This window comes from Meriones unguiculatus, chromosome 1, assembly GCF_030254825.1.
Source record: "Meriones unguiculatus strain TT.TT164.6M chromosome 1, Bangor_MerUng_6.1, whole genome shotgun sequence".
NCBI lineage: Eukaryota > Metazoa > Chordata > Mammalia > Rodentia > Muridae > Meriones > Meriones unguiculatus.
The window spans coordinates 160,434,709-160,459,003 of NC_083349.1; the positions used below are offsets into that span (position 1 = coordinate 160,434,709).

General features: G+C 51.1%; 1 protein-coding gene across 2 annotated transcripts; it reads left to right on the plus strand.

Moving 5' to 3' along the window:
- Positions 1-13,089: 13,089 nt before the first annotated feature.
- Positions 13,090-24,295, plus strand: Cnn1 (calponin 1). 2 transcript variants are annotated; one of them, XM_060370911.1, is made up of 7 exons: positions 13,090-13,222; positions 14,949-15,070; positions 18,089-18,155; positions 19,205-19,342; positions 19,517-19,627; positions 23,320-23,466; positions 23,554-24,295. In XM_060370911.1, the coding sequence occupies exons 1-7, from the start codon at positions 13,160-13,162 to the stop codon at positions 23,797-23,799; spliced, it is 894 nt and encodes a 297-aa protein (XP_060226894.1). In that variant the 5' UTR covers positions 13,090-13,159; the 3' UTR covers positions 23,800-24,295. The 2 variants fall into 2 exon arrangements, with proteins under 2 accessions (XP_060226894.1, XP_060226897.1); XM_060370914.1 differs by lacking the exon at positions 13,090-13,222 and adding an exon at positions 14,101-14,207.

The following is a 24,295-nucleotide window of genomic DNA, read 5'->3' on the forward strand; positions in this document are numbered from 1 at the left end:
GACTCACCAATAGGGAGGAGGGAGGACCCTGGTCCCGCCTCGGGAGGAGCAGGCCCTTTCCCCTCGCCGAACTCCGGGAGCCTGGGCTCCTCCGGGGCCTGCGGCCGGGACCCTGGGCTGGGGACTCTCGGTCCATCCGGTCCGGTTTTCTCACCCGTGGTGTTAAATCATTGTTCCGGACCGGAAGCACCACGTCCGGGTCGGAACCCAGCTTCTCCTGCGAGCTAAGCAAGCAGTCGACCGCTGTCAGCTAAGCCGCGGACCCAAGTCCCAGGATTTGTTATTTTTACTCCACAGTGTTTTTAGTTCGGTTGGTTGCGTTTGAGCCAAGATCTTGCCGTCTGGTGCTCAGCTGGACTCGATGATCCTATGGGTTCAGCCTCCTGAGAAGCTGGGACTCCGGGTGCGCAACACTGCCAGCAGCTTTCTTAGGATTTCAAGTTTATTTGGTGTGTGTGTGTGAATTTATGTGAGCACATTCGTGTGGAGGTCAGAGGGCCACTTAGGAGGAGTGGTCCTTTCGCCATGTGGGTTCTGGGGATGAAACCTGGGTCACCGGGCGTAGCTGTAAGCACCTTGAACCCCCTTTAATAAGAATTTTTGAGGTCTGAATCCATCTATGTAAAATGGCCATATAAGTACAACGAGGGCTACTGTGAGAAAGGACACGCATTCCTGGCAACCCCCTCTCCCTCCCCAACAGGGAGTCTAGGCTGACTCCCCAGACCACCCACACGGAGGCCTGAGAGGCCCGTGGAGTGTATGTGTAGGTGATCGGATCGTGCCTTGGGACTGTTGTATGTGTGTATAAATAATAGTGATTACATGTAATGACTGAGTGTAGGGTTACGTTGCTTTTTGTTTGTTTGTTTTTGGTGTTTTTCAAGACAGGGTTTGTAGCCCTGGCTGTCCTGGATTCATTTTGGTCCCAAGCTGGCCTGGAACTCATAGTAATCTGCCGCCCTGAGTGCTAGGGTTAAAGGGATGCGCCACCATGGCCTGCTGGGTTTCATGTTTTAAATGCAGTTTTTGCAGTTTTTGTTTGGGAGGTGGTGCTGCATGTGATGATAAGATAACTTGGTAGAATCCGTCTAATTCGTGGGGACCAGGGATTGAACTCAGACCACTGGATTTGCGGCACTTTACCCCCTGAGCCGTCTTGCCAGCCCCAGAAGTAACCATTTTTAATGTTAAGGTTTTGTGTAGCCCAGACTAGCTTTGAACTTGTATGTAGCTGAGTTTGACTTTGAACTGGTCTTCTTGCCTCCTTTGCAGTGGGGTGATGGGCCTGTGCCGCCATGCATTGTTTATGTAGTGTTGGGGGTAGGATCCAGAGCCTCTTACATTGTAGGCAGGTACAGCCCCAGTCCTTTTGTTTAAACAGGGTCTGTATTGCTTGCCCTGGCTGGCCTGGAACTCTTGATGTAGACTGGGCTGGCCTTTGTTTACAGCTCTAGTTTGTGGTGTGAACCTGGGAGAGCCGGGCCTCCAAATGAGGCAGGCTTATGTCTCATGCAGTAGCCAATCTGATTCAGAGCATCAGTCAGTTTATACTTTGAGGGTTAAGATGCATCACATGAGTTAGGTGTTCAATCACATGGACAAGCCACATGTGACAAAAACATGCTTTTCCATAGAGGCACATGGATACCCACACTGAGGTAAACTCAGGCCCATCCACTACACCTGAGAAACTGAGGTCACAAGACTCATGTCTTGTTTTCCTAGAGTTTTCTCACAAGCATTCAGAATTCTCACAGGACTCCATTCTTGGACCGTATTCCAACAGGCTTTGAACTCACAGAGATCTGCCTACCTCTGCTTCCCAAGTGCTAGGATTAAAGGCATATGCCACTGTGCTTGGCCACTAGATTAACTTTGTGTTTGTTTGTTTGTTTTGTGGGGTGTTTGTTTTTTGTTTTTCAAGACATGGTTTCTCTGTGTAGCCTTGGCTGTCCTGGACTTGCTTTGTAGACCAGGCTGGCTGTGAACTCAAAGAGATTCACCTGCCTCTCTGCCTCCCTGAGTGCTAGGATTGCAGGCGTGCGCCACTGCTAGGTTAACTACTTTTAAAACAAGGTCTTATGTAGCTCAGATTAGCCTCAAACTGGATCTGTAGCTAAGAAAAGGGAGAGAAGGAAGGAAAAAGAAGTGAACAAGCCCAGTACATGGTTCTTATCCTAAAACTCAAGAAGTGAAGGCGGGAGAATCAGCAGTTCAGAGTCATCCTTGAAATGGCAGAGCCTGGGCTAGAAGACTCCATAAAAAGGACAGAATTTAACCCAGGTGTGTAGTTTCGAGGTGATGTCCTTGAGTGGTGATTGGGACTGCATAAAGTCATTAGAATGGGGTCCAGTTACTGCGTACTGGTGGCTTCATACGAAGAAGACCAGCCAGGTCCCCCTAGCCATTTCCTGTCCAGCTAGAGCTACATAATGAGAAACCCTCTCTCAAAAAGTGTGTGTGTGTTGGGAGGACCCAAAGGACATGCTCACATTCCCCATCTTTTGCCTTGTGATGCTTTGCACTTAATTGGGCTCTCTGCCAGCAAGAAGGCATCACCCAATGTTGAGCCCTTGAACCCCCAGAACGTACACGAAATGGAATGAGCCCTTCTTTTTTTATATTTTTTATTTTTATAAAGCTACCCAGTCTTGGGCATTTCACCATAGTAACATAAAACAGATTAATACATCCAGCCACAGCACAGGCAGATCTAAGGCCTTGGTTTCTCTGTGCCAGCCCCTTAATGCCTAGTTAAGGCTGTCCAGGGAGAGATGGTGGGCCTTTGTTTTTACGACCCTGTGGACTATAGCTTCTGCCCTAGTTACTTGCTGTGCATGGAGGGGCTCTAGCTGAGCGGAGCCAGGGGTCAGCTTCAGTTACACCCCTACTGCTTTGTCTTTGCCTTTGATAGTTAGTTTTTGGTTTTTTGTTGTTGTTTGTTTTGTTTTGTTTTGTTTTTAAGATTTATTATTATTATTGACTATGAATCACTGATCATTCTGGAACTTACTATATAGACCAGGGTGGCCTTGAACTTACTGAGGTCCACCTACTTCTGCCTTTGGAGTACTCAGATTAAAGGCCTGGGTTACCATGCCCAGCTGGTTTAATTCTTTTTATTTATGTATTTGGGTGTGTGTGTGTGAGTGAGTGAGTGAGTGTGTGCTCTGCCTGCAAAGGCCAGAGAGGGCATCGGATCCGAAACTGGAGTTAAAGGTGGTTGTGAGCTGCCTGCCTCATGGGTGCTGGCAACTAAACTTGCTCTTGCTGGCATTAAAGGCACATACTACACCTAAGTGCAGGTAAAACACTCATATATATACAATTTAAAAATGATTGGAGGCTTTAAGGTGAAAAGGTGCCATGGGGCTCAGTGCGTAGTTCAGTGGTAGAGTGCTTGCTCAGCATTCACAAGTCCCCGTTTGGTTCTCTTTACCACCATTAAAAAGAAAATAAATTCCAAGATCAGTGTTGTGCTAGGTGTGGCTCATGTAAAGGCATTTTCAGCCAGGCCCTGAGACCTGATTTATTCCCAGATCTCACTCCCTGAGGCGAGAACAGACTCCTACATGTTTTCCTTTGGTCTTCACATGTATGTCCTGGCATGTGCTTGGATACACACACACACACACACACACACAAGTAAATAAATGTAATAAAGAAAATTAAAAACAAACTGAGGCTGAGGAATGTGGCCCTGAGTCGTTGATTTAAACTAGTGCTTTCACTGGGCACTCGTGGCCCCTGTGTCAGTTGTTTATGGTAAAGAAAACAATAGTCTATTTGAGGCTCTGAGGGACCCTTTTTATTGTGCAGGCCTTAAAATAGCCCTGGGGAAATAGTGGAGCGTGCTGGCAGTCATCCTGGCCCACGCCGCCAGCCCTGAGTCATAGTGACATCACATGCCCCAGGTGTGACGCACGCAGAAGACACGCTGTCACCATTCTGGTATCCTTCGCAAAAATGCTTCAGTTGAACCGGGGCCCAATTATGAGACCATCCAGAGGCAAATCGCTGCTGAGGAGTCAGCACGGGGACGGGCTGAAGGAGGACAGCCATGCAGTAACACTGAACACAGGGAAGGAGCAGGGCTTCATCTCCCGGGCTAGAGAAAGGACACAAGTGGGAGAGAAGGAACAGAAAAGCAAACAAACCACGAGCCCCGAGGCAGTCCTCATGTGGCTTGGCAGATAGAGAAGTTTTTCTGAGCTGACATGGGGTGCACTCTTAGTCCTCAGAGCCAGGATGCTGGGGCAGGACACTTGTGAGTGTGAGGCCAGCCTGGGCTACATGAGAGATCCTGTCTCGACCAACTAGCTGGACAAACAAACCAAGAAGTTGGTTTATTTTTATAACGGCTAACGCTGGGGGCTGGAAAGATAGCTCAGCAGCTAAGAACACTCGCTGCTGTCACAGACCCCGAGTTCAGTTCCCAGCACCCATGTGGCAAGCTCCCAAGCACGTGTAACTCCTGCTCCAGGCATCCAACACCTCTGGACCCCTGCGTGCATATAATTCACTCGCGTGCACATGAACACGTGGAAACACACGTGCACGCGCAACTTTAGAAAAGGTTAAGGAGCTGGGAATAAGTGCATGTGAGAGCTCTGTAGCTAGTGTTACAACTCTTCTCCAAAAATTATCCGTTTCGTATGTGTGTATGGCGTGTGTGTGTGTGTGTGTGTGTGTGTGTGTGTGTGTGTATCAAGGTGCCTGTGCCCTGTATGTGCATGGCGGAGGCCAGAGGAGGACAGGACATTGGTGTCTCTATCTTTGTCTTATTCCCTTAACGTGGAGGTGTCTCACTGAACCTGGCTACTGTTGCGGGTGAACTGGCTTAATCAGCCAGCTTCCAGGATCCTTGTGTCTCTGCCCCTGCTTCTGTCCCACGCTGGGGTTGCAGACACAGGCAGCCATGCCTGGCTTTTTATTCCTTTGTTTTGTTGTTTTGAGACAGGGTCTCTCAATTAAGTAGCCCTCACTGTCCTGGATGGAACTCAGTGTATGGAGCAGGCTGGCCTTGAACTCACAGAGATCCACCTGTCTCTGCCTCCCAAATGCTGGGATTAAATGACCACATCACCACGCCTGGCTGCCATACCTAGTTTTCATGTGGGTTATGGGGATTCAATTCAGCTCTTCATTCTTAGTGGGTATAAATTCTTGCATCCACTAAGCAGCCTGGAAGGGCCAGGGAGGTGAGTTAGAAGGTAAAGGCATGAGCCCTGATGACCCAAGGTCCATTCCTGGGACTACCATGATGGAAGGAGAGAAACATTTCTAAAAGTCGACTTATGAGTTACACACATACTACCACACAGATAGATGGATAAAAAACATTTAAGGGCTGGAGAGATGGCTCAGAGGTTAAGAGCAATGACTGCTCTTCCAGAGGTCCTGAGTTCAATTCCCAGCAACCACATGGTGGCTCATAACCATCTATAATGATATCTGGTGCCCTCTTGAAGATAGAACATTGTATGCATAATAAATAAATCTTTAAAAAAATTTTAAAACAAACCAACCTGAGGAAACCATTCCTCTACCCATTACGGAAGGAAACTGAGCTGTGGAAAGGTGGTGACAGCTGTCCAGAGCAGGGGCGTGGTGCTGGATCTGGAAGGACCTCACTCAGAAAACTGAGGCAAAGGATCAAAGCTTAAGTTCATCCTTAGCTATCTGTTGTGTTCCTAAAAAATAAAAAATCAAAACCCAGCTTGAATTTGTTTAATCGTTTGGGTGGGTCACGTGTGCCTTGGTGGCATGTGGAGGGCAGAGGACACTGCATGAGTTGGTCTCCTCCTGTGGGCTCTAAGGATAAGACTCAGGTCCCCAGGCTTGATGTGCAGACCCTTTTACCACTGAGTCATCTCAATGGCCCCATATTGAGTTCTTGATCAGCTTGGGCCACCTGACACCTGTATTTTTAAAAAGAAAAGCCAAACCGGAATAAAGTCAACCTGTCAAAGGCCATGCAGCCAGGAAACATCTGTGCACACTGCTGCCTTAGCCGCTGTTCTACTGCTGTGAAGAGACACCATGACCAAAGCTTTTCTCCGCTGGGGGCTTGCTTACAGTTTCAGAGGATGGCTCCGTGACCAGCATGGCGGAAGCATGGTGGCCGACAGACAGACATGGTCCTGGAGCAGTAGCTAAGAGCTCACATCCACAGCTGGGGGTCAGAGGGACAGTCTTGGCCTGACGTGGACTTCTGCAGCCTCAAAGCCCGCATCGAGTGATGCACCTCCTCCAACAAGGCCACGCCTTCTAGTCCTTCCCAAACAGTCCGCCAGCTGGGGACCATTGAGCCTATGGGAACCATTCTCATTCAAATTAGCGCACCCCCAAAGAGCCCAGCACCCCCAAAGAGCAAAAAGCCTAGTTTTGCATTCCTGCTGCAGATGGCGTCTGCATCCGTTGGTCCCAGGTTTGTCTCCCATATCCCCTGCTGATGGATTTACAGGGTGCCATGGCCACGCACACTTGCCAGTCTTCACACCTACGCTTGCTCTTCTTGAAACTGCTAAGAAAGAAGGTAGCCTGGGCGGAAGCTGAGGACTCCCGTCACATGACCTCTCTGACTATTGCTCGCGCCCATCGGCAGCAGCAGGTAGTCTCCTCCATGTTGCTGGTTGTCACAGGTTCTCACTTTCCTTCGTCTGATAGTCTCCTGTCTTGCAAAAAAGAGGAAAATAATCTGGATGTGGTGATTTGACTACACAGGGAGTTCAAAACCAGCCTGGGACACATGAGATCTTAAACAAACAAACAAAACAAAAAACATTAAATGCCAGCAAGCCTGCTGGCCTGAGTTTGATCCCCTAGACCACCTAATGGGAGAGAATTGACTTCCATAAGTTGTTCCCTGACTTACACACGTGCACATACACAGAGAGTTTGTGTGACATATAAAATAAATATAATTTAAAAATAAAAATACAGGCAGAGGTGTGATCCCAGCACTCAGAAGATAGAGGCAGAAGGATCAGAAGTTGAAGGTTATAGAAAGTCGAAGACCAGCCCTGGCTACAGGGGACTATCTCAGAAATTAAAAACAACAACAACAACGAAAACCTAAATACAAATAAAATCTCCCTGCTCTTTCAGACAGGGTCTCACTGTGTAGCTCTACTTGGCCTGTAACTCGCTATGGAAACCATTGTGGTCTTAAACTCACAGAGATCCAACTGCCTCTGCCTTCTGAGTGCTGGGACTGAAGGCACACACCGCTGTACCCAGTAATCAGGTATTTTCTTTCTCCCAGTAATTTCCTGGAGAGCCCTGCTGCCCATGACACTAACAGACATAGGATGGTCTATTAAAATGCCAGCCTGGGTCATGACCCACACCCTTTGCGTGCTCCTTCAGGGGAGAAATGGGTGTGTAATGGAAGTTCTGGGTTCTTTAAAAACTCAGTTGTGTTATGTACATATGTCTTTGTTTTAACCTCAAGTGTGGGATTTTAGTTTGGGCTTTCGTTTGTCCACAGCTGATGATTGCCTCCTGTGGGTCCTGCTCTTTGCCAGCTGGTAACGGCCTGCCTTGTGCAGCACGGAGAGGGGCGTGGCCTAAGGACTCTGAGGGATGTAAATATGAGAGCCCAGCAAGAGGTGATGGAGGTTTGGAGAGGGGGGAGAGAGAGATAGAGAGAGAGAGAAAGAGAGAGAGAGAGAGGCACTTCCTGGTGCAGTGTTTTGGAGGGAAAAGACAAAGGGGCCTGCTTGCTGCGTTTGCTGTTGCTGGAGACTGGCATAGCTCCCAAAATAACACAATGACCCTAAGCAGCCTGGAGAAGTAAAGGGTCTGCACCCTCTCTCCCCACTAACCTTTTCCTTTCCTAGGGTTAAAGGGTTGGCGAAGGGAGGCCTTAACACCCCAGATAAGATAGAGTTTAAAAACGAGAGCAACACGGGAGCATATAAAGTACTCTCCTTTGAAGTTTGACATATTCCTTAGCCCTCTGGTTCTGTCTCGGTCTCTGTCTGTCTTACTCTGCCTTGGTCCCAAAGATGCTGGGGAGCTCTACCCTCACTGGGTGTACAGTAAAGAGTCCCCGGGCCAAAAGGGGTGCGTGTGAGACCCAGACCTTCCACCTCTCTTGCCCTTAGGGATGAAACCTATGCTAGACAAGTATTCTCCCACTGAGCCTCAGCCCTAGTCTTCCTTATTTTTATTTATGGGGGTTTTTGTTTGTTTGTTTGTTTGTTTTTGAGACAGAGTTTGATGTAGTTCATGATCCCTTGGAACTGACTATTGCCTAGGCTGGCCTTGAACTACTTATGATCATACTGCCTCCTTGTCCCTAGAGCTGGGATCATAGGCCTTTGACACCGCCCCTGGCTTGTTCGGTGCCGGGGATGGGACCCAATGCTCTCGGTGGCCTAGCAAGCCCTCTGTGCACAAAACCAAACAAAAATCTTAATTTGGTGGTGGGCCGGGACAAGACCTCAGACATGCTAGCATGCTAGGCCCACACTACCTCTAAGCCTCTACCTCAGCCAAGGCCACCTGTTTCCTGGAGACACAGCCCGGAGGAGAGGAGTCTGGAAGGGAGGGGCTGCCAAGAGAAACTGGTGTAGCCGTGTTTACATACTCGGCCCAACGCCAACGCACGGAATGTGGTGGAATGCGTGGGCAGTGTTTCAGGGAGTCCCCTGAAGCTAAGGGAAGACACTGGTTTTTCCTTTCCTTCTTTCCTGTTTATTTACTTTTCGAACAGGATTTCTTAGTGCAGCCCTGGGTGTCCTGGAAGTCTGTGCACCACCGCAGCCTGGCTTATATAATTTTTTGTAAAATTAAATTAAAAAAAAATTTTTTTTGAGACAGTTTCTCGTGTATCCCAGGCTAGCCTGGAACTCCCTCTGTAGCCCAGGCTGACCTGAACCCCTGATGCTCCTGCTTCCACTCCTCAGTGCTGGCATCACAACTGTACATCAGCAAACTTGAAAGATCCCAAGCTTCCTCTAGGAGTGGGAAACTGAGGCCCAGGAGCTGCGGTGGGCCCGTAGTTGGGTGGTCGGGGACCCCGATGGGACCAGCGATGAGCTCCAGATCAAGACGCCAAGGCAGGCGGGCCCACTGAGCACCGCCCCTGGAGTACCGGCTTCCCCGCCCTCCGCCGCCCGGCCGCCCGCCGTGCCTGTGCTCTGACTTCAGAGCTCGCGGGGATTCTATAAATGGCCAAGCCGCGGCGGACCCGGGAGCCCCGCGACTGAGTCAGCGCTGACGTCACCCCCCCCCCCCCCGCCAGGGCCCTGGCCGCCAGGGGGCACCAGACCTTGCGGGCGCTGTCGTGATCGCAGCCTGCTTGGTGGAGGCAGCTTCTGGCTCTGCAAGAATTCAAAATTCCATCCCACCGCCTTCAGGCTGTGACCCTGACCGCAGACCCCACTTCTCTGTTCCTCCCGCAGGACCCCTTTTAGAAGGCTGTTGGGAGGCGTGGGTTGCCATCTTGGTGAAGTTTGATGTATTCCTTAGCCCTCGGGTTCTGTCTCGGTCTCTGTCTGTCTTACTCTGCCTTTCTCCCCTCCTCTCCCTCTCTCTCTCCCTCCTTCTCTCCCTCTCTCCCCTTCTTCCTCTCTTCCCCTCTTCCTCCTATCCAGGGTCTCACTGTGTAGCCTTGGCTGGTCCGGGTCACACTGTGTAGACCAGGCTGGCCTCAAACTTCAGAGATCCACCGGACGCTGCCTCCTGAGTGCTGAGGTCATTGAGACAGGTCTTTATGCACGACAGGCAAACCCTCCACCAACTGAACCACATCCTCAGCACCTCATTTTATTTTCATTTTTCTGAGACACGCTCTCATGCCACGTAGTCCAGGCTGTCTCAGACTCACTCATAGTTGAGGAGGACCTCGAACTCTTGATCTCCCTGCTTGCATCTCCCAAATGCTGGGATGGCAGGAGCAGATCACCAGATTGTCAAGTGGCAACAACCTGGGTATCTGTCCCCTCCGTTCTCAAGGCCCATTTGACTACATCTACACAATTCCCTTTTGTCAAGTTGTGCTAGGGCTGTTGGCGCACACCTGTCACCCTAGCATTCGGGGGGCCAGCCTGGGCTACATTGTGAAAGCCTGTCTCAAAAATACAGGGAGCAGGTGCTACTAGCGTCTCATAAAGGCTTGAGATGCTGAAAGTCACAATGCCTGGGGCAGAACTCCTGGTAAAGAATTACCCAGCACCGACCATCAGTGTAAAGGCCGAGACACCCCTTTTGAAGCTCACAGCACTAGGGACAGGGGCTGAGTTCAAACTCTGCTGTGATGCCGACAAAACTGTGACAGTCACAGAGAAAGGGATTCCACACCCCATCTGTAGAGTGCTCATGGCAACAGCACCATCCGCTGTAGGGTGCTGGGAGTACTGAGTGAGCTATACGCTCCCAGTCAGAGGGCCTGACAGAAAAGCTGCTCTGGCAAGGGCAGGTTAGGTGGCGCATGCCTGCAGTTCCAGCTTCCTGGAGGTGGAGGGAGTCAGATTCCAGGTTCGGGTCCAGCTGGGAATGTAGTGAGACTTTGTCTCAAGCAAGGTCGTCTGTGTCTGTGTCTGTGTACGCGGTGCCATTAAAGTCCAGGGCAGGGCCTCAGATACCTTGGAGCTGGAGTTACGGGAGGTTGTGAACCACCTGAAGCTGGGAACTGCCATTAGAAGCCGGGTCCTCTGCGAAAACAGTATGTGTTCCTAGCCACCGAGCCGTCTCTCCAGCTCGAGGAGTTTTGTATGTTTGTTTGATGACATATAGGACATGAAAGCAGAAGAAAACCAAATATGAAGGAGCAGGAATAGAGAGGGCAGTGGTGAGAGAAAGTCTGATAATGTGCCTGGGCACGGTTATGCATGACTATGTGGAGCAGAGGAAGGAGGATCAGGAGTTCAAGGTCGTCTTGGCTACCTTGCAAGTTTGCTACCAGCCTGAGGCACATGAGATGTTCCCCTCCCCAAAATGTTATAGTAAACATTTGTATTTGTGTGTGTGTGTCGGGGGGGTTGTTCACACATACCCCAAGTTGCCTGCGAAGGTCAGAGAACAATTTTCAGATTTCTCCTTCCATCATGGAGGTCTCCTTCTATCACGGAAATCAAACTGAGATTGTCAGACCTGGTGGCAAATGCCTGTAACTGCCAGGCCACCTGTCAGCCCTCTGTTTGTTGTTCTGTACGGCGACTGGAACTGTTTTCAGTCTGTCCTTGTTTTCTTGTAACACTGGCAGCTATACCCAAAGTCTTCATGCTGGGTAAGGATTTGTCATGGAGCCTTACGGCTGATGTGTGTCCCCACCCATCTCAAAACAAACTTATTACTATCATTATTATTATTATTATTTGTTGTTGTTGCTTTGAGACAGGGTCTAACCATATAGCCTTGGCTAGCCTGGAACTCCCTGTGACCCACATGTCCCTGCCTCCTGAGTGCTGGGGTTGGGATTAAAGGTGTGGACCTCCATCCCGGCCAGATGTGCTGCTTTTTTTGTTTTGTTTTTTTTCAAGACAGTTTCTCTGTGTAGCTTTGGCTGTCCTGGACTCACTTTGTAGACCAGGCTGGCCTCGAACTCACAGAGATCCGCCAGCCTCTGCCTCCTAGAGTGCTGGGATCACAGGCATCCGCCCCCACCCCCGGCAAACTGAAGATTCTTAAAGTGTCATGACTGCACAGAAGACTGGAGTTATCTACGTGTCACCAGCCTGCCTTTGACATGATTTGGCTGGAGCATCCAACCCGTGGTCCAGATGGAATACCTACAGATGTACAACCAGACCCACCTGAGTTGGAGAGGGATAGGGGAGTGTTCATGGCTCAGGACCTGCTAGCACAGGCCTTGGATAGTTCCAGGATGGGTCCGGGATCTTTCTTTTCTTTCTTTTTAATTTTTCATTTCAAATAGCCCAGGCTGGTCTTGAACTCAGTATGTAGCCAAGGATGACCTTGTACTTCTGAACACTCTGCCTCTACCTCCTGGGTTCTGGGATTACACACACACACACACACACACACACACACACACACACACGCACACGTGCACGCGCACACACGCACTACCAGGCTTGAAGCCAGGGTTTTGCGCATGCCAGGCAAGCACTCTACCAACAGCTCACCCTTTGACATAGTTTTGCATGATATTCATGTGTGTGTGTCTGCACACAACAGAGGTCAGAGGATAACTCGCAGGAGTTCGCTCTTTCATTCCATTATGTGAGTCCTGGGATTCAAATTCTGGCCATCAAACTTGTTGGTAAACACCTTAACCCATACTAAGCCATATCACCAGCCTTCCCTACCATCTTTTAAACTAAACTAACTTTGTGTGTGTGTGAGAGAGAGACAGAGACAGACACTCTCTAGCCGAGGCTGTGCTGGAATTCACTATGTGGCCCAGTCTGGCCTCAAATTCTCAGGTGTCCTTTTGCCTCAGGTTCTCAAATGCTGGGATCGCAGGTGTGGGTCATCAGACTAGCTTAGATCTAGGTTCTTTGCTGCCTCAAGTCCTTATGAGGGACTGGAGAGGACAGACCTGGGTGCCAGATTCTTTGCAGAATAAAGCTTTGCTGAGGCTCTCCCTGTGCCAGTCAGTGTCCTCGGCCCCCTGGAGGTGACATATTGTTTTTCTGACCTTTACAACACTCTGATGAAGCAAGCCCTATCGTTAGCCCTTCTGGAGATGTGGCAATAGAGACCATAGAGAAGGTTACATGTAGAGGGTTAGTGTATGGAGATCAGTCACATCACCTCCATGCTATGTCCAGTGGGAGGGCAGGGGCAGTCCTGCCTGGGGATTGAAGAAGGACAGAGATCAATGACCTCTGAGATAAGGAGACTCAGAGATGGGACATAGACCGTTGGCATGGAGAGGAGGGTGGAAGAGGGGTGCCCTGTATGAGCAACCCCCCTCCCAGAATAAGGCAAGCAGCCCCCTAGGTGGAAACAATGACACAGTCAGCTCCAATACCAAGGCCCTGACATCACGAGGTGGGGGTGGCCAAAGCGTGTGTGGGGTGCCACGCCCCTTGGCAAGCCCCGGTGGCCAATGGGACAGGCTTGGAAGAGCCCGGGGCTGGCTTCTGGAGCTTCAAAAACGTGCGAGGAGGGAAGCAAGCGCAGACAGAGGCTCAGCTACCCAGTTGCACTCCTCCCTCTGCCAGAGCCCCTGGCCAGCATGTCTTCTGCACATTTTAACAGAGGTCCTGCCTATGGCCTGTCTGCTGAAGTTAAGAACAAGGTAAGGCCGGTGTGGGGGGACTGCCTAGCCTAGCCCCTGACTGACAGACACCCTGCCAGGACAGAGCCCTGCTCCCTGAACCCCCTCCCACCTGTGTCACATGTCTTAAGACCTAGAAGAGGGAAGGTTATGGTAGGGGCTGTTTTTTGTTTTTTGTCTCTGCAATATCCCAGAGCCCTCCGTTACTTGAGGGGTGAAGTGAGGGGACCCCACCATCCATAAGCAGAAGTAATCAGTGTGCTGCAAAGATTCCCCACCTGCTTGTTGTGACCAGAGTCTTGGGATGTAGGCAGAAGGGAAAGACCCCCGGCTTAGAAAGAAAATCAGTTCTGCATTTATGCAAAGCTATAAGACTCTTCCTGCCATGGTTGGGTAAACTGAGGCTTCGAAAGGAAAAGCAAAGAGCTAGGGTGTCAGGTAAGGGAGAGCCAAACCCTCTCCACAGCCGTTCGGGCAAACTTCTCTGGCCAGGAGACTGCACAGAGAGGGAGAGGCAGTCCCATTTGACAGAAAGGAACACTGAGGCACTTTCTTTCCAGGGTCTCACAGCAGGAGCTGTGGGGAGTGAGGAGGAGCAGGGGTGGGGACCTGAATCCGGCTGGGATATCCTAGGGGCTGGAGTTGGGGGAGAAAGGGGGGCGGGTGCTCTGCGGGAGACTGATGGCAGCGCCGCCCCCTCCCCCCAGCGCAGGCCCCGGAGCCGCAGAGAAGCCGCCGCGCCTTATAAGGCGGCCTTGGGCAGCCTGGGCCCGTGCTATATAAGGGCCGGTTTGCTTTATAAAGCCGGGCTGGTGAGGAGGGGGGCGGCAGGGCCGGGGCCAGGTAAGGGGCTGCATCCCTCCTCTCCCCACCCAGAAGTGAAGCATACCCCTGTCTCACCATCATCAGGGGCTGGAAGGCCAGCATGCACAAGGATTGCAGAAAGAACGTGAAGCGGCAGGAAGGAGACAGGAGAGCGAGCCAAGAGGAAGATAAGAGCTAAGAGGTTGAGAAGGGAGCCTACCGAATCCCACCCCCTACTCGGGAAGATGGGATCAAAAGGGGACCTTCAAAAGCCATGAGCCCCACAGCTGGCTAGTGAGGTCTTCAGGGATGGGGTCCCCGGGACCGAGTAAAGAATAATGTACAGAGATGGGGACAACGAGAGAGACAACGGGGGCTGGGGACAGGCTTAAAGAAACACAGACAGGCAAGGGTTCAAAGGCGGACAAGATGACCCCGCGTCTAACCAGATTCTATGTGATGACCTGGCCTACACTGAGACAGCTATGAGAGCAGCCAGCGGTCCCAGGAAACCAGCACCCAGGGGCTCCTTCTTAGGGTGCCTCCCCACCCCCAGTTTAAGGCATCTCCTCTCTCCACAGGAGAGTGGAGGGGGCGGGGCTGGGTCAAGGGAAGCTAAGCCCCAAGTTTGGCTTGGAGGGGAAACCGAGGAGCCAAGCGCCGCCCCCCAGCTTCAAGGATCTGGCTCTCCAGTCCCCTCTTGTCTATTCATTGGTGCCAAACCTCAGAATGCCCGGAATGGCCCCCTGGGCAGGTGCCACTTCAACCCTGGCCCTCAGCCTCCCCTCAGACCCGCCCCTCCCCAACTGTGGACACTAAGACAGGATTGCCTTAGTTGGGATGAGGTAGGAGATCCGGGCTGGCCTGGGCCCCTGAAAGCCAAAGGCACTCTCTGTTGCCTGCGTCCTCATCACCTGCTCTGCGTGGCCCATCTCCTCCTCAGCTGGCCCAGAAATACGACCATCAGCGTGAGCAGGAGCTGAGAGAGTGGATTGAGGGGGTGACGGGTCGCCGCATCGGGAATAACTTCATGGACGGCCTCAAAGATGGAATCATCCTTTGCGAGTGAGTGACATTCTCAGGGTGCAGGCCCTGCCCCTAGCCCAACACCCCACTCCACGTAGCCCCCAACATCCCTTGATGATCCCAACCCGAAGCTGGATAGATGTTTGATGTCACCTACATTCCTTGAAAGGCCCCAAAGACTCACGTGTGCCAGTTTCACAGGCAGAGATGACTGAGAGTCACTCAGGTTAAAAACACAGTACCCAAAGCCTCAGCTAGCACAGTCTACCGGTCAGGCCTGTCTGTGGATTCCAGCATCACAGCTAAACGGCAGCAGCCAATGGCAGCTGTTTACCACCAGTTTTAGTGACATCAGGGTGGTGCTACAGTAACTTAGTAGACCCTGGCTTCCTGATGCCCTCCTCACTGGGGAAGATGGAAATCCTCACCATGGCTCGGTCATACCTGTGATCCCAGCCCTGGCAGAGCTGCGGTAAAAGGGTTCAGAATGCTACATCAGCCTGGGCTGCATAAAAAGACCGTTTCTTCTAAAGCTAAGAAGGCTGGGGTGTAACTCGGCAGGTGGGGTGCTCTCTTAGCATGCGGGAGGCGCTGGGCACAATCTCTTGCACAGCATAAAGCCAAGTATGGTGGTGCAGACCTGTAGCACATTAGAAGTGGAGGCAGGAGAATCAGAAATTCGATGTCACTCCTGGCTCTGCATTGAGTTTGGGACCACAGGCCACAAGAAATCCCGCCCTGCAAAACAAAGCAACAGAAAACCAACAGTAGGGCTGGGGAGAAAGCTTGGTCTGTAACGGATGTGCTGTGTAACGGATGTGATGAGGCCTGGAGTTTGACCCCAGGAACCCAGGCTAACACAGAAGTCATGCTGGAAGAGGTGTCTTAGCAACTGACAGCATTTGGTCATGAAGAACAGAGTTGGCGCCCCGACATCCATATAACAAGTCAACGATCCCTGCAAATGCCAGTAACCCTGGCTCAGAGGCTTGGGAAGACAAGAGGAGCACTAGGCTTGATGGCCCGGTGAGAAAACATGAGCCCCAGGTTCAGGGAGAGACCCTGCCTCGAAAGAATGGGCGGAGGACGATAGAGGAGGACACCCGGTGCCATTTTCTGGCCTCCCCGCAGTGAACAGGTGTACACGCGCATCTTTATCCTCAGCATATTTACTTATATGTGTATGTGTGCCGCAGCATGAGTGTAGAGGTTGGCAGCCAGATCACAGTGTCAGTACCACGTGAGTCTCAGGCGATCAGACACAGGTGGCCAGGCTCCGCGGCAAGCTTCTCTCCTCACTGAGCCATCTCACCGGCCCGGTAAATAGATCTGGAAAAAAAAGAGCCAAGCAGATCCCAGGTGTTCATTGTCCGGCCAGGGTAGCCTAGTGGGTAAGCTCCAGGCCTGTAAACACAGGTAGGGGCTGGAGCGATGGCTCGCTGGGTAAGGCACTGCCTTGCAGGCCCGGCAGCCTGAGTTCCATTCCTGAGGACCCAGGGAAGGACTGACTTCCACATATGCAGGCACACACATGCCCCCACCCCATCACCGAGGTGACGGGCAGCTGGAGGATGACCTCTGGTCTCTGGCCTCCACACACATGAGCTGCACACAACGTGCGCACAAACAGCAACCGAGAAACAGTCTCTGGCACCAGGTACAAATTCCCTTTTGTACATGTATTTGGGAGTGTGAGACGGGGTACCCATATTCTAGGTGCACACGTGCAGGTCAGAGGGCAAATGGTGGGAGGCGGTTCTCTCCTCCTACCCAGGATTTGAGCTCAAGTCCTCGGGCTTGGCAGCAAGCGCCCTTACCCGCTAAGCCATCCTGCTGACCCCCTTCTTTAAAAAAAATCAAAACAACCCGACTTTATTTCTATGCATGGGTGTTCTGGCAGCATGTGTGTCTTCCTCTGGAAGGGCGGCCAGTGCTCTTCACCGTGGAGTCATCTTTCTAGCTCCCCCTGTCATTTTTTTTTTAAAGACAGGGTTTCGTGTAGCAGAGGCTGCACTTGACTACCTCATCCTCCTGCCTCTGTCTTCTGAGTGCTGGAGGATAGGCTAGCATATCCACACTCTTCCATCCCACCTCCACCTAACTGGGCAAAGTCCTAAGCCCAGCTGGGGCCTTGTCTGCTTCTCTGAGTCTGACATCACGAGTTACAGCTCGCCCTTGGGCAGCTTCTCAGGGATGTGGTACAGCTCACCTTCCCAAGTTCCAGATGCTTCGAGGTAGGGGTTTTGTCTTGCTTCCTTCTCATCTACCAGAAACAAGGATCTGGGACATGCTGGTGTCCTGGCCCACAGGGCGCTGGCTCATCCCGAGTACAGAGCCAGGGCGAAGGTACAGTTTAGTGTAGGACATTTGTGTAACAAGGCTGCCGAGTCCCAGCCCCAACACCTACACGGCTAACGGACCAGCCGGCCATTTCCTTACTGATTCATGGAGTAAGCGTTTGTAGAGGCCTTTGCTCTAGGCACGTGGACAGTGAACCAGACTCCACGAGGAGCCTGCAGAGGGAGCATTAGTACCAGTGGGAGAAATCACCGGTGCCATCCATACCCAGCAATATTACCAGCAGGAAAAGAGATAATCGCATTCATGCTGGGAGCAAGAAAGAACAATGGAGAAAACCCCTGGGGGCTGGTGATTGACTCATGGGTAAAGGCACCTGTCACCAAGACGGATGACCCGAGTTTAGTCCCCAGGACCCACGTGTTGGAGGAAGGAATGGATGCCTAAAAGCGTCCACTGATTTCCACACATACCATTACACATGCATGTATACATGCCATACACATACAAAAAAAACCCAAACAAACAAAAAAAACACAAACCAAAACAAAAACAAAAAAACAAAACCCACTGATCTTTGGTCAGAGAAAAGCCAGGACATTTAGCCGGAGACAGGATTTTCTGGCTGGCACCCCAGTCTAGCTGCGCAGTCACATCCACCGTAAGCATGAGCTAGGTACAAAAGTATCCCCTTCCAACTGTTGTCCAGATCCGGAAGCAGCCGGACTCACCTTCCCCGTTCCCCCTTCTCTTTGTTAGATTTATCAACAAGCTGCAGCCGGGTTCTGTGAAGAAGGTAAATGAGTCAACCCAAAACTGGCACCAGGTAAGTTTAGACACAAGTTGCTGGTTTGTTTCCTATTTTAATAATGAGGACTGAACCGGGAGCCTTGAGGGTGCTAGGCTGGGGCTCTATTGGCGAGACATGCTTCAGCCTCTTACTGGGGCATTCTGGGCAGGGTCTCTACCCCTGAGCCACACCTAACCATTCGTTTCTATTATTGGTTTTATCAAAGGCTCCCCTCACAGTCAGGGGACAACTCTGGTCTTGGTCCTCTCCCCCTACCTCGTATGGGACAAGGTCCTCCATCTCTTCGTTGTTTTGCATTGGGTACACTAGGCTAGCTGTCTCCTGAACTCCCGGCCCTGGCCCAGGCCTCTCCTAGGGGAGTCCTAGGATGACAGACATTCATGCCGTGTGTCTGGCTTTCACTTGGTTTCTGGAGATTCAGACTCTGAACCTGACACTTGCACAGAAATTTTTTTTTTGTTTTTGTTCTACTTTTTCTTTTGAGACAATAAATACTACTGCTTTTGTTTTTGTTTTCAGACAATGTCTCACTAAGTTGCCCGGGGAAGGCCTTGAATTTGCAATCCTGCTTTAGCTTCCTGAGTGGATGGAATGACAGACCTGTGTCTGTCCTTAAGCCTGCTTATTAACTTGATTTTTTTTTTTTAAGATTTACTTATTTTACATATTTGAATACCCTGTCTGCATGTACACCTGAAGGCCAGCAGAGGGCACCAGATCTCATTATAGATGGTTGTGAGCCACCATGAGGTTGCTGGCAATTGAACTCAGGACCTCTACGAAGGGCAGACAGTACTCTTAACCTCTGAGCCATCTCTCCAGAACCCTGATTTTTTTTTTTTTTAAGATTTCTTTTTACTTATTTATTAGTGTGTGTGTGTGTGTGTGTGTGTGTGTGTGTGTGTGTGTGTGCCTGTACACTTGTGTGGACAAGTGCCCACAGAGGCTAGAAAGAGGCCTTGAATCCCTAGGATCTGGAGTTATGGGAGTTTCATTCACTCCCTTACCCACCTGCCCCTCAGCCCTCCGCCCTCACATCCCTGACATGCCCTCCTTTCCTACAGCTGGAGAACATAGGCAATTTCATCAAAGCGATTACCAAGTATGGGGTGAAGCCCCACGACATCTTTGAGGCCAACGACCTATTTGAGAACACCAACCACACACAGGTTCAGTCCACTCTCCTGGCTCTGGCCAGCATGGTGAGTGTGGGGGCTGAGTGGGCACGGGGCAGGGGCTGGGGCTGGCCTGAGGTCAGATGTCCATAGGGACTGAGGCCGCTGAGCCTCACCAATGGGTACAGGCGGGCGTTGGTGGGTCACTGAGGGGATCTGAGGCCTGCTGGAGACTCATTCATCTGCTGTTGCCCCATGCAGGCCAAGACCAAGGGAAACAAGGTCAATGTGGGGGTCAAATATGCAGAGAAACAGGAGCGGAGGTTTGAACCCGAGAAGCTGAGAGAAGGTCGGAACATCATTGGCCTACAGGTAGGGCCTCCTCATCACACCAGCTGTTCTGGGCAACCCAGACCCTGCAGGCTCTGGGGGTCAGAATATTTGCATGAACTGGCTGGGAACACAGGTCAGCGTCGGTGTTTTCTATTTAGTAACTTGCTCCCTCTTCTCATAGTCCTAAGTAGTTCCTGTTTTTAATAGGCCCCTAAAATATTCTACTTATCTTCACATGTGTGAGGGCTTTGCCTGCTTATATGCCCATGAACCACATGCGTGCCTGTTACACATGAACACCAGAAGAGGACTCTGGATTCCCTGGAACTGGAGTTCTAGATGGTTGTGAGTGGCTGTGTTGGTGCTGGGAACCAAACTCAGGTCCTCTAAAAGAGCAGCCAGTGCCCTTAACCACTGAGCCGCCTCTCCAGCCTCTGATTTTCTTTTTCTTTCTTTCTTTTTTTTTTAAGATTTCAAGCTGGGGGCGGTGGCGTACCCCTGTAATCCCAGCACCTGCAGAGGCAGACGCAGGTGGATCTCTGTGAGTTTGAGGCCAGCCTGGTCTACAAAAACAAGTCCAGGCCAGCCAAGGCTACACGGAGAAAGCAAGATTAAAAAAAAAAAAAATTCTTATATTTGCCTGCATGCATGTATGTGTGTCAAGTGTATGTAGCACACACAAATAGAACAAGAGAATATTGGATCCCCTAGAGCTAAAGATTGCTGTGGGTGCTGGGAATGGATCCTCTGGTTCCAGCCAGTGTTCTTAACCACTGAGCATCTCTCCAGACCCTGTATAGAGATGGAGAAACTAGAGCTTGCAGAAGGTAGCATACCACTTTTTTTGTTTTCAGTGTTGGGAGTTGAGTGGAGGGCCTCACACAGGCTAGGCAAGTACCTTAGTTTCCTCTCCAGTCTTCCTTTATTTTTCGTTTGTGTGCATATATCTATGGATGTGGGTATGCACATGAAGGTCAGAGGTCAACCGTTCCTGTCATTCCTCAGGAGCCATCCGCCTTGCTTTGTTTGTCTGACAGGGTCTCTCTTTGTAGTCCTGGAGCTCACTCTGTAGACCAGGCTGACCTCAAGTGCACAGAGATCTGCCTGCCTCTGCTTTCCAAGTGCTGGGATTAAAGGCGTGTACCATCATGCCCAGTCATCTTGCTTTTTAAGACAAGGTCTCTCGTTGGGTTTCCTAGTTTGCATTCTGATGCTGTGATAGAGCAACAGTAGGAAGAAGGGGCTTATTTGGCTTGCATGTCCATATCACAGTACATCATGGACAGAAGTCATGGCAAGAATTCAAGGAGGACCCTGGAGGCAGGAACTGAAGCAGAGAACATGGAGAAATATTGCTTCTTGGCTTGCTCAATTTTCTTAGATAATTCAGGACCACCTGCCTAGGAGGACACCACCCAGTGGGCTGGGCCCTCCCATGTCAAATCAATAATCAAGAAACTGTTCCACAGTCATGCCCGCAGACCTGATGGAGGCAATTCCTCAAGTTCCCTCTTCCCACGTGACTCCAGTTTGTGTCAAGGGGACCAAACCTAACCAGCACAGCTGACCTCTCATTAACTTGACACAGACACATCACTGTTTCCTTTCTTGTTTATTACCAAAGCCCTCTTTTACCAGCATGGCACCCTGCGTGCACCTGATCTTTATTCTTAAGATTTCATGTCAATATCACAATATAAAACAGTGTGACTTTCAAATTCTCATGGTCTTTAAAAAAATCAAACACCTAAAAAATATCCAAGGTATCTGAAGGTGGGCTTCAGCAAAAGAATTTTTAAAGTACTTTAAAAATTTAAAAGGAAAAGAACAAAGACATGAAACAATTACGCTTAGACAAAATTGGACTTCATCAGCGTAGCACCAGACCTTGTAGCTCAAACGTCTGACATCCAGGACTCACGATCTTCTAGGCTCCAAAGGGCTTGGCAACTCCACTTCTCAGGCTCTGCCACCTACATGAGCTTGTCTCCCAGGCTCAGGGCGCCTTGCACCACACCTGTGCTGCCCGTGGTGGTTCCCAGTTCTAGCATCTCCAGTATGCTGGAGGTCACCATTGCCACCCAGGCTGCAACTCCACCACCGGCTTCTGATCCCCGTTCAGGGACTCTGACCCTGGCTCATGCTACAAATCCTCTGTGACTGCCACTGCAGCTGAGGCTGTACCTTCATCAGTGGCCTCTCCTGGACTCTCAGTTCTAAGCCTCAGTTGCTCCCCATAAAGCCTTCAATCTTGAAGTTAGTTTTTTTTTTTTTTCCAGAGCTGAGGACCAAACCCCCAGGACCTTGTGTTTGCTAGGCAAGTGCTCTACCACTGAGCTAAATCCCCAACCCCCCATCTTGAAGTTTTAATGATACCAAAAACAGTATCACCAAGGACACTCATACACATTACCGAGTTCATTTGCCAGCTTGAGATGCAGCCTTGGCCCTTCTGGACCACAGCTTTTCTGTGCCAGCCCTGAGGAAATACTCCTAGGTCTCACCTCAAGGATGCTGGTGGCTTCTTAATAACAGCTGATTTCTCAGCCCCAGCAAACCAGCATCAATTGTCCCAGTAAAGCAAAGGTTTCACTTCAGTGGTGCTGGATTCTTCCTCCTCCTCTTTGAATTATCTTGTGTTCATGAGTGTCTTATTAGCATGTACATGTGGCACTTGTGAGCCTGGGGGTAGGAGAGGACACTGGATGCCCTAGAACTGAGGTTGCAGATGTTTGTGGGCCACTGATGGGTGCGGGGCATGGCAACGCGTGCTCCGCAAGAACCACTGTGCCATCTCTCCAGCCCCCTGGTCTCCGGTAATCAGAGCTCATTCTCAAGCCCCAGCTGACCTGACACCACAGGTCCCTATTTATTTTGTGTGTTTTTGGGTGTTTTGCCTGCATGTTTGTGTGTGCACCATGTGTGTGTCTGGTACTAGTGAAGGCCAGAAGACAACTTAAGATTCCTCAAAAATGTAGCTACAGGTGCTTTTAATTCATCATGTGTGTGAGGATAGAACAGGTGCTTGTGCCTGGAAGGCAAGAGTCTGAGTCAGGGTCTCCTATAACCCAGGTTAGCCCTGAATTCACTATTCAGTCAAAGCTAGCCTTGGGTTTCCTCTCTGATCCCCCTGCCTCTGCCTCCTGAGTAAGTTTTCATCCAGATACAGGGTCTTGCTAACTTGCTCAGGCTGCTGGTTGGTTGGCAGGCCTTTACCTGACCATCTGCCTTCCTCAGCCTCCACATCGAGTAGCTAGGACCAGAGACCTGTGTTAGCAGCCCCCGCTTGCCCTACCTCCTTTTCTCTTTTCATGTGTCTTGTTGTTTGAGACCAGATTTTGCTATCTATCTCTGGCTGGCCTGGAGCTCACGTAGACCAGGCTGGCTTTAAACTCACAGAAATCCACCTGCCTCTGCCTTCTCGGGTTCTCCCCTTTTCCTGTGTGGTTGCAGGAGTCGGGCTCAGATCACCAGGTTTGGAAGCAAGAACCTTTGCCCACCAAGCCATCTGTCTCTCAGGGCCTGACCTTAACCTTCAGACCCTCGTGGCATTACGGCTGTGGGCCATCCCACATGGCTGTAGGTCCCTTCAGCCAGGCTTCCAGTTGACAGGAGGTGGGCTCCACCTTGAACCTCAGAGGCAGGTCGTGCAATATTTCCACTGTTTCTGGCTCCTGCTCTGCGGCTCAAGGGGACACCCTGTAATCCCTACTGATTAATCTCTTTCCTAGATGGGCACCAACAAGTTTGCCAGTCAGCAGGGCATGACGGCCTATGGAACCCGGCGTCACCTCTATGACCCCAAACTGGGTACAGACCAGCCCCTGGACCAGGCCACCATAAGCCTGCAGATGGGCACCAACAAGGGCGCGAGCCAGGTTTGTGTGGTCGGTGGGACACCTGGTGAGGTGGGGGAGGGGAGGGGGGCTGCTCCCGCTGTGACCTGACCACTGTTCCCTCCTCAGGCTGGCATGACTGCACCAGGCACCAAGCGGCAGATCTTTGAGCCGGGACTGGGCATGGAGCACTGTGACACACTCAACGTCAGCTTGCAGATGGGCAGCAACAAGGGGGCCTCACAGAGGGGCATGACGGTATACGGGCTGCCCCGCCAGGTGTACGACCCCAAGTACTGCCTGACTCCAGAGTACCCTGAGCTGGGCGAGCCCACCCACAATCACCACCCGCACAACTACTACAACTCTGCCTAGGGGCCCCCCAGGGGCTGGCTGCTGCTCTTGGCTGGACCCAGCTGGCCCAGCCAACCCCACCTCCTGCATGGCGTCCCCCAGCCCCCTGGCACCTGCCTATAGGGTTACAGTTTGGGGAGATCAGGCCGAGGAGAGCAGTGGGAAGAAGGGGGCCCCTCATCCCTGTAGCTCTGGCAGGGCCCAACACAGAAGTGGGTGTCCCCAATAGCACCCAAAGGATGCACTGAGTAAAGCTATTTCAGCTGCCCCCTTTACTCCCTCACAAGTGAGTACCTCCCAGAGCCAGAAACCCTCCAAGCGAAGCCCCCAGAACCCAGGCTTGGCCTGACCCCTGCCCCTTTCCCGCAACGGGAGCAGAATGCATGCCTGGAAATGCAATGGACACACACAGTTTGGTTTTGCAGTGACTGGCGTTCGTGGATGTGACAGCGGCGTTTGTAACTTGAGCACTTTCTTTTTCTATTTCACTGGAGCACAATAAATGGCTGTGATATCA